This window comes from Lactuca saligna, chromosome 8, assembly GCF_052625555.1.
Source record: "Lactuca saligna cultivar CGN05327 chromosome 8, ASM5262555v1, whole genome shotgun sequence".
NCBI classification, from domain to species: Eukaryota; Viridiplantae; Streptophyta; class Magnoliopsida; order Asterales; family Asteraceae; genus Lactuca; species Lactuca saligna.
In genome coordinates this window covers 19,372,731-19,382,844 of record NC_136424.1, presented here as the reverse complement: position 1 = coordinate 19,382,844, position 10,114 = coordinate 19,372,731, and the positions used below count along the sequence as shown (strand labels likewise).

At 33.4% G+C, this 10,114-nt stretch overlaps 1 protein-coding gene and 1 long non-coding RNA gene across 3 annotated transcripts; one reads left to right on the top strand and one right to left on the bottom strand.

Moving 5' to 3' along the window:
- Positions 1 to 1,207: 1,207 nt before the first annotated feature.
- LOC145011814 (uncharacterized) lies at positions 1,208 to 6,482 on the bottom strand. 2 transcript variants are annotated; one of them, XR_013664279.1, is made up of 3 exons: positions 5,935 to 6,482; positions 2,608 to 2,652; positions 1,208 to 1,567 (listed from the first exon to the last, which is right to left on the bottom strand). It is a non-coding gene; the product is annotated as an uncharacterized LOC145011814 (long non-coding RNA). The 2 variants fall into 2 exon arrangements; XR_013664280.1 differs by lacking the exon at positions 5,935 to 6,482 and adding an exon at positions 2,744 to 4,902.
- A 1,768-nt stretch (positions 6,483 to 8,250) lies between these two features.
- On the top strand, positions 8,251 to 8,802 carry LOC145009452 (uncharacterized). Its single transcript, XM_078968145.1, has one exon. It carries the CDS (start codon positions 8,251 to 8,253, stop codon positions 8,800 to 8,802), a length of 552 nt encoding a protein of 183 aa, XP_078824271.1.
- Positions 8,803 to 10,114: the final 1,312 nt, after the last annotated feature.

The window sequence follows — 10,114 nt, the reverse complement described above, 5'->3', positions numbered from 1 at the left end:
AAACCTACTGACCGCCAACATTCCAAACTAAAATTGTGGGTTCTTGATAAGCTCTTCAAAATGTTATAATTGGTTAGTTATAAAAAAATTGAAAGTGCAAAGTTAAAATTGATTGATTAAAAAAAACTAAAATTAGAATGTTATAATCTGTTATAATTTTTAAACACAATTTTCGTTGTTATGGCGATTTAATTTCAGCTAGTGGAGCCTAGTTTCCTTCCGACAAACAATTTCAATTCAACAGTTTCATTTCGGATACTTGTTATATTACAAAAACACGAATTGTATCGTAAGAGCATACTTGGCTTATTGTCTATTTTTTTGAACCAGTTTGATGTAAACCATAAGTTTATATTTTATATTAGATCCAATTATAAATCATAAAATGAATGCACGTCAAATTGATCAAAATTTAATTCAAATGTTTCATTTCCAAAACATGTCATTACAAAAACATGGTTGTATCGTAAGGATATGTATACTTGATTTAGTTTCTATTCTGAAACCTATTAGATATAAACCATAAGTTTATATTTTGTATAAGATCCAATTATAAATGGTAAAAAGAATGTACTAATTATTTCAGTTGTTGCTAAATAACAAAATCTTATCTATTATCTAACCAAAACATGAACAATCGATAACTAACTTTTAATCATCAAATGATTAAATTTATATAGAAAAAAAAACACGAAGTGTTACATAAATATAAGTGTAGAATAAATTATCATTTTTAAGTAAATTTATTTTCTTTTAATAAAACACAATTATGATTAAAAATAAATTCTTACTCTAACGGGTCCAGGAACCGATCAATACCCGTGTAGCAAATAAAGTAAAAACATAGTATTCTAAATCTAAAAAGTATTAAGAAAACATAAGCATTAATTACGACAAACAAATTTTGATATATACATGTTTAATGATACTTTGGAATTGATACTTTGTATTTAACTCTTAATATATATATGTTTCAATACTCAAGAAATTACTACTCAAAAATTGGTGTTTCATATTCAATGAAAATTTGATTTCTCATAAAATGTATCAACATTCATCCATCTAGTAACCAAGTTTTATAATATATACTAAAAATAAAAAATCTATTATAACTAAGTTAAAATCAATAAAAAAAAATCAATAAAAAAAATCAAAAGGATATTGCATCTCAAATCACTAAGAATTTCAAATTCAAAAGGACATCTGCTACCACACAATGAAAGTACATTGATATTTTCACACACAACATAAAATAGCAGTATGCTTTTGTTTGTTTGACAATTTTGGTATCCCCCTTCCATTTCTTTTAAATAGCAAAACAATGAATATAATTGCTATTTCCACACAGAATAGCATTGTACTTTCATTTCTTTTACAAATTTAGCATCCTTCTTCCATTTATTTTGTGTATGAAGCATGTAAGTACATGATTTTATATATCAGGACAGTTGGTTTTATCATGAATTTCAAGAAAAATATGAAAATAAATAGTTAAACATTTTCACCCGTTATACTCAACTAAGTAAACCTTGGACTTTCCTTCCGAATCTTGAAGAAGATTTCCAAGCTACATTTTTACAAGAAATAGTGTTAGCAGGGAATCAGAACTCAATAATATAAGTTTTCACATTCAAATAAGCCATTTTCACAAGAAAGACTGTTAGCCTGGTGTGAAGGAATGAAAATCTAAAAGAATTTCAAGAAACTATGAGAGAGAGAGAGAGTGTGTGTGAGAGAGAGAGAGAGAGAACATTTAATGTGAAACATGAAGAGATAAATGATAATATAAATCCACATGGACTAAAAATCATGTAAAATTAATCATGGAACAAAAATCATACTATAAAAAGCATATGATGCTATAAAATATCAAAGTAGGATGCTTTGACGTTAACCAGCTGATGACCAAATATCATGTAAAAATAACCATAGACTTAAAACTATGATATAAAAAACTATAGGATTCTATAAATATGTCAAACGGATGTAAATGCTACCATCCTATCACACTAACCCAACATAAATTTAAGAAAAAGACACTTGAAAACTTGAATACGTGGAATCCAATCAAGATCAATTTAGCAACTGATGACCAATGGATAGTTAGCGAAAAGGGATAGCCAACTCGCTAATGAAGCAAAGAACAAGTAAATAACAAAAGTTATCTAACCACAAAGCAAGGGTGTTTTTTTACATCAAACCAACATTGAAACAAAAAACACCTAACTATGTGGGTGTGGGTTGGCATGTGTTATGTCGCAGTGGAGGTACCACACCTAGTGTGCGGCTGGAGCCAAATTCGACTAAAAAGTCTCCTAGTCCCTCTCCCTCTCCCTTCAACCTTATGATCAAACTAACAAAATGAATGACTTAAAATGCTATATCAGTTAGTTAAGCCGAAACATACACAATTTCAGAGCCGCGATGACAGAAAACATCAGTAGAGACAAATCAAAACCTTAACACAATGACTGAAAACATACCCAATTTTAGAATCCCAATATAGCATAAAATATCATTAAAGACAAATAAACCTTTGAATGCAAATATTAAGGAAGAATATTACTTACCTTCAAGATTAATACAAAAGAAAAAAATGAAAATAACCTTCGTGTGGATGATGTAGTGCAAGCTTTCAGAGTTATATGTGCACTGCAATCAATATCAATAATCATATGATCAAAAACCAAAGCGGTAAAAAAGAAACAAAATCAGTAAGAAATGTACCAGTTAGAACTCAAACCTTTGAGAGATATAAAACGTCTATTAGGAATCAGACTTGTGTTGGATTAGTGTCTAAGTCCATAACTATTTTGGTATGTACTTGACCCGATGGTGTATGGTCTTTTTGGGTTGCCTTCACCAAAGCAACTTGATAGGATAAATTATGAAGAGAAAGAATTAATTATGATTTATTAATATATTATGAGAATAATATATTAAAGGAGAAATTATATTGTTTAATTAATATTAGTCAAGAATTAATAAGAATTAATTTTGTGGCTAAAAGACATTAATTAAATAAAGGGGACTAGAACTATCAATTGTGTGATAGTTGAATATTGGGCTAATGGACTCCATAGAGGATGGAGTGGGCAAATTCTATGGGGAAACCCATTAGAAATCATCGAAGGCCTCTAAGGAGGGAGTCCATGGGTTGCTTAGGGCTTAAGCAGTCAAATTAGGGTTTCCTTGTTACATAACCCTAATAGCCTCACTATTTAAGGACCCCTAGGGCACCAAAAACGTGGCCAACTGATTCATTAGGGTTTCTACACGTTTTTGGAGTGCCTTCTCTCTTATCATTCTTTATCCTCTTGCTCTAGGTGTTTGTGAGCCATTAGAGGAGTGAAAATTGTGACTCTAAGCTTTCTAAAGTCATTACAAGGAGGATTTAAGATTGTTATTGCTACATAACAATCAAGGTAAGATTTAAACCCCATTCTTATGTTAATATTGATTATCATATTCTAGATCTAGGGTTTAAAGTCTTGGATGAATGCATGTACAATAGAGAAACCTAGATCCAAGGATTAGGGTTTACATGAGCACTTAGGATGTTCTTATGGCTAAAACCCATCAAATTGTTACTTTGTTTAAACTAAAACCCGTTAGAGAACAAATGAGTAAAAAAATGAAATAGGAAAATCGAACCTTTTAGAGAAGTAACCATTTACCGCATGAAGACAACATATTAGGTGTGCGTTTCTATTGTCTCTGAGCTATAGATATTTGTTACTTGGTTGTTGATTATGTAAAAATGAACAGATAAAAACCTAGAGTCTGGTTAATTGTTTTTGTAAATATGAGTACTTACATATTTAGATGTAGTAAAATCATTTTTGTGATGATTTTCCATGGTGGAGGAGCATAGGGGCCAAAAAAAATAGACATGTAATAATGAAACACACACACACACATACAATTAGAGAGACAACACACATGAACGCACAAATTTATAAACATATTTACACCAGATGAAACTTTTAACAAACAAAACGAAGAGTAGAGTTAGAGAGGCGATGTCGCATTAGTGTTTTATTTTGGATCGTGTGAGCTAGAAATAGGTTACCTATTCCTTGACCAAAACATATCGATTCAGAAGAGATGGCAAGTGCTGGTGGTGGTAAGTGACAAAGATGGCGAAGCACAAGAAAGAATATGATCTAGAAACGATGAAGATAAGACTCGAAGGTGGTAACCCAGCGTTGGATGGCGGTGCAAGATGGCAAGTGCTGGTGGTGGTAAGTGACAAAGATGGTAGAGCACAAGAAAGAAGAAGATCTAGAAACGATGAAGGTAAGACTCAAAGGTGGTAAGACAACATTGGATGGCGGTGAGGTTGCTTTCGTTCGAGGGGAATGGTGCAAAGGAGCTCTACTATGGGGGTGTTTGACTTATCTTTTTGGGAGCCAAAAGTCCTTTTGGCAAAAGTCACAAAAAGACATCATTTCCTGAATTTTCCAAAAAGTCACTTTTCCTTATATAAAAAATCAAAAAGTAGCTTTTAAAATGGTGTTACCAAACATCTTTTGCATTCTATCTTTTCCAAAAAGAACTTTTGGCCCCTCAAATGATAAGCCAAACACCCACTATGTAAATAATTCATTTCTCTTACATTCGCACTAATTTTAGAGAAATAATAATTTGGGTTGGAGAAAGAAGAGCAGGCCCATAAGTTTGAAGCAAGTAGTGATAATATAACCATTGTTAGACCGATTCAAGGGGGTAAAAGTAAGGTTTGACTGATTCAAGTGGCTGAGGAATACTAATTCAAACTTCAAAGGACACCAATTATCGATTCTTATCTTGACTTTTCCAATTGTTGACCAAAAGCAGATTCAAGATTTTTTAATGCATAAACTTATTGTACAAATAGCGTTATGGTCTTGTACCTCTTAATTTCCAGTCTTTGACCAAATTTGCTTAATAAGTAATATATATATATATATATATATATATATATATATATATATATATATATATATATATATATATATATATATATATATATATATATATATATATATAACCCATTTCTCTTGTATGATGTATGATGTATTTAATTGGAATAAGTGGAATACTATAGACAAAACTGCACAAATGATCCCTATGGTTTGCTTAAAATTGCTACTTTGGTCCAAAAAAGTTTAGACTAGCACCGGAGGTCCAAACTTTTCATTTTGTTGCGAATTTGGTCCAGTTTTCTATTAACTTTTTCATAATGACTATTTTACCCTTACTTTTTTTTTTCCTTTTTCGGTTTTTTTATTATTTAAATACTTTTTTTGATTTAAAGAAAAAATAAAAAAGAAAATTTTCATTTTCTATTTTATTTTTATAATTTTTATCACAAAATAAAAATGAAATCTCTCTCTCTCTCTCTCTCTCTCTCTCTCTCTCTCAAACACACAAACCCATCTTCTCTCAATCCTAATCCATGAAATCCTCCAGATTCCAATAACTATTGCACTAGAACCAATACCTAAATCCACTCACAAACCTTCGTTTAATTCTTGACTCTGCTGGATCACATCTTCCACCAGATCGATTATGAACTCGGTTTTAGGCCTTGGAATCAGAACACCTTCTTCGACACTTACAACTAAATCCTTCGATGGTCACATCCTGAAACAATTTTCTCTTTTCAATCCTTTGCTTCCATAAAGAGTAAAGATCACCCAAATAAGCTCTTAATTGCAAAATAGTGTTGTGTTTGGAGTCGTTGACGGTTAGTAATGGTTTTGGGTTTTCTAGAGCATCTTCATTCAGAATGGAGGTATCTATAAATCACCACCGAGCCACAATAGTACACAAAAAATCCAGATACACATACAAAGATAGGGTTCATAAATCAAACAATGGTGCAGATTTAGGGTTCAAATAAATCAAACAATAGTTCAACATATTCATGGTGGGGGGCATAATGGTAACCTGATGAAGCTTCTTGAAGATTTGAGTATTGATATCTCCAATTTGAAGTTCAAACTGATCTTCGTGACTCACTTCGAACAGAAAAAGAAGCCTTTTGCTATGCAATCCAAGGATTGTGGGTAGAGGTGGAAGTCGATCTGAGTTGATCTACCAGTAAGAGGAAAAGGGACGGAGCCGATCGGTGGGCGGATGGTAGATCGGACGGAGATACGACAGGGATAACCGATTTGGCTGGATCGGTGTCGAACACTTGCTCTGTCCATTGACTAAGTTTTTGACTCTTCATATTCAAGCAAATGTAACCCTAAAATCGATTACATTTGAGGGAAGAAGAACAAAGATTGGGAGAGATGGTCTGATAGCGATAATGGAGACTTTAGAGGTAAACCGAATTGCCAATCAGAGAGAGTAAGAATCAAAGATCTCGGTGGAAATCTCATACACAGTCAGTGGAAATCTCATATACATCGGCTTTCATATCTGAGAAATACCTTTTTGATTTGCAATGGATGTGTGTGTGAGAGAGAGAGATTTAATTTTATTTTTTTATTTTTTTTAAATCTAAAAATCAAAAATACAAATAAGAAAAAAGAGAAAATCAAGACAAAATTGTAAATTTTGTCCCTGTGGTATTCAAAAATTTTTGGATGGGGTCCAAAAACTTTCTCATTTGCATGGAAGGTCCAAAATCAAAATATTTCCGTGATTTTGGTCCAAAAAAATTTTGATAAGACGATTATGCCGTTTTATTTTCTTTTTTGTATTTTTTATAATTATTTTAATACTATTCTAATTAAAAAATAAAGAAAAAAAGAAAAAAAATATCCCACACCCTACCCACCGTCCCTTTCTCTCTCTCTCTCTCTCTCTCCACAAAACCCATCTTCATCATTATGAGTTTCAGAAAAAACGGAATATCATCACTACCATCTAATGAAGGTTTAAACCAGATTGATACACTCTCTCCCTTTCTCTATCTTCCTTATTCATACAGATACATATAAGGCTAAACACGATGAATATATGGGAACTAGATGAAGACAAAGAAATCAAGGGAAATATGAAGATGAAGATATTGTGTTAATCTCATAGCTAATACACAAATGCCAGAATTCAGGGGAAAGAAATAGATTTCTTTCCTTCAAACATGAACAGACACATACACTTTAGAAATTGATATTTTGCCTTTAGATCTCGTTTCGTCTTAAGATCTCGGTTGTGGAGACGGATTTTGATTAGGGTTAGACATAGATCTGATTACATCATCGTTTGAAACCCTAACATTCGTCGAAATGGCGGCAACAGTTGATTACTAGTGTTTTCAGCGATTGATTCCTAATCCAGATCTTGAACGAAAACCATTATCGACAGCTTGAAGCATAAACGAAAACGAGAAGGGCAGCAGCATCAGGTTTCGACCGAGATTTGGAGATCTTTCTGGTGAAGACGGACACCCTTTCATCCCTTTCTCCCTCTGTTAAAATCGAAGACCTAACTTTACACCTCTTCGATATATGCTTAAATCGAGAAGTTTATTCAAAATGTTGATTATCTTAAGAAATCAACAACCCTTTCATTCATCCATTCATACAAGAGAGAGAGAGAGAGAGAGAGAGAGAGAGAGAGAGAGAGAGAGAGAGAGAGTAACGGTAGGGGTGGGGGTGGGCCCAATTCTTTTATTTTTAATTTTTGATTAATAAGTTATTAAAGAAAATATAAAAAAATACAAAAAAGAAAATAAAAAGGGTATAATCATCTTTTCAAGTTTTTTTAGACCAAAATCAAAGAAATGTTTTGATTTTGGACCTTCCATGCAGTCCCGAAAGTTTTTGGATCCCATCCAAAGTTTTTTGAATACCACAGGGACTAAATTTGCAGTTTTATCGAAAATCAAATTAATTGGGGCAAATCTGTCATTTTGAAAAAATTCAGAATAAATTGGATCAAACAAGCAACAAAATGATAATTTTGAACCTCTGGTTGTAATCCAAATTTTTTTGAACCAGTGAGAATTTTAAAGAAACCAAAGGGACCATTTGTAACATGCACCACCTTAATCGTGATTTCAGATGCTGTGATCAGCATAGTTTTATTGTACATGTGATCCTATACTTTATAGTTACACGCGCGAAACTCCAGGTAATTTGTACGGCTTCAAACTGCAAAGGAAGCAATGCAATCAGCACCAGTGATAATTTATAATAATGTAGTAATTTATAAATTAAAATTTGCAAGGTGGGTATATATAGATAGCAGTGAATAATACTCGGAACTCTAACTCCTTTCAAGTTTCAATTGTCCGATTTGTTTATATGCATGGGTGACTCAGCCCCAGAGCTGGAAATCACGATCATCTCCGCCAAACACCTCAAGAATGTTAATTGGAGAAACGGAGATCTGAGACCTTATGCCACCTTTTGGTTCAACTACAATTACGACAAACCCCGCCATACCACAAAAGTCGACGACTCTAATTCAACTAAACCCGTTTGGAATGAACACTTCGTCATTGGTCTACCATTCCCACCCTACTCCACCTTTTTTAACCTAGAGATCCGCCATAATGCCCAACCACTTCACTTGCGGAAACATTTGGTTGGAACCCTCCTTTTCAAGCTTAAAGATCTACCTGATCCAGAAAATTCCAAACTCATTCGAAAATTCGATCTTACCCGTCCATCTGGTCGTCCCAATGGTAAGATCCACCTGAAACTTGCTTTCCCTGAAAGCGCTCTTTCATATCCACCGGTTTTTATTCCTCCCGAAGTCGCCAAGATGGGAGGATGGATAGAGGTGGTAGAGCCTCGGCAAGAAACCAAGGTACACCTAACTCATCCACGGCCTCCATATGAGGGTGTTCCCCCGTAAGTAATAAATATTTTTCGTTATGGCATATATGCACTAGCTAGATTTTACTAAGCTATACATTTAATTTTCAACATATATAACCAAATATTTCACTTGACCAACACAATGGTTACTTAAAAGCCCAACGAAGTTTCCAAACCATTTAAAAAAACCCAATCATGTTTTGTCTGTTAAAAAAACCCAACGAACTTAACATTTTGTCTAAAAAGTCCAACGAAGTTCCAAACCGTTCAAAACATCCTAATTTTGTTTTGTTTAAGTTCGTTAGGTTTTTTTTGAACAGTCAAAACATGATTGGAGTTTTTTAAACGTTTTGGAAACTTCGTTGGTCTAACAAGTCATTTTTCCGACACGGTAATAAGCCACGTCATATGTTTCTCTTATTTGACTTTCAGGAAAGTGTAACTTAGTTGGGGTTTTTAGAAAAAATGTTAAGTTTGTTGGGGTTTTTTAAACAGACAAAACATGATTGGAGTTTTTTGAACGGTTTGAAAATTTCGTTGGGCTCGTAAGTCATTTTCCCTTTATTATGAATATGGCTCCTGATATTTCCACTCATGCACTCTGAAAAAATTGAACATTGGACATTTATAGCCTTCTATTTAATTAATAATTAATAATTATTGAGGAGGGTAAAGACCGAAGAACTTGAAATCTTGAATCCATCTCCGCGAGTATGTCGTAGGTCTGTAGAACGTCAACAAATTCTTGATCTCCATTACTTCGATCTAAACGGCGGAATCCCGAATTCTTTTAGCGAATGCTGGTTTCTTCAAGAACTGCAAGTCCATTTATACTATATCACCTTCTTCTTCTTCTTCTTCTTCTTCTTCTTCTTCTTCTTCTTCTTCTTCTTCTTCACAGTCAACATTTACAAACCCTATTTGCGTTATATTTTACAGGGATGTTTCAGGAATTTCTTAACAACGATGAATCCCACAAATCTTTTACAGCGTACCGAACCTTAGAATCCTCATTCTTCCCAAAACTTATTGCCTTTCCGTTGTTGTAGTTCCATTGAATCGAAAAGGCCAAAATTAAGCGAGTCCTCCATTGTTGCCATTGTTGCTGCTCCATTGTTGCTGCTCCATTGATCTCGACTGATAATCATTTTGAACATGAAAGATCGAAGAATACAAGGCAAAACACCACAAAATACAGAAAAACTATTATAAAGGATTGAGAAAATACAAGGAATTAGAGACAGCTGAAGATGTGAACTTTATCCTTTAGGCAACTGAGAAACAAGTCACAGGTACATCTGCAGTGGGAGGGAGGCAAACCAGTGTGCGAAGAAGCAAAATAAATTAAA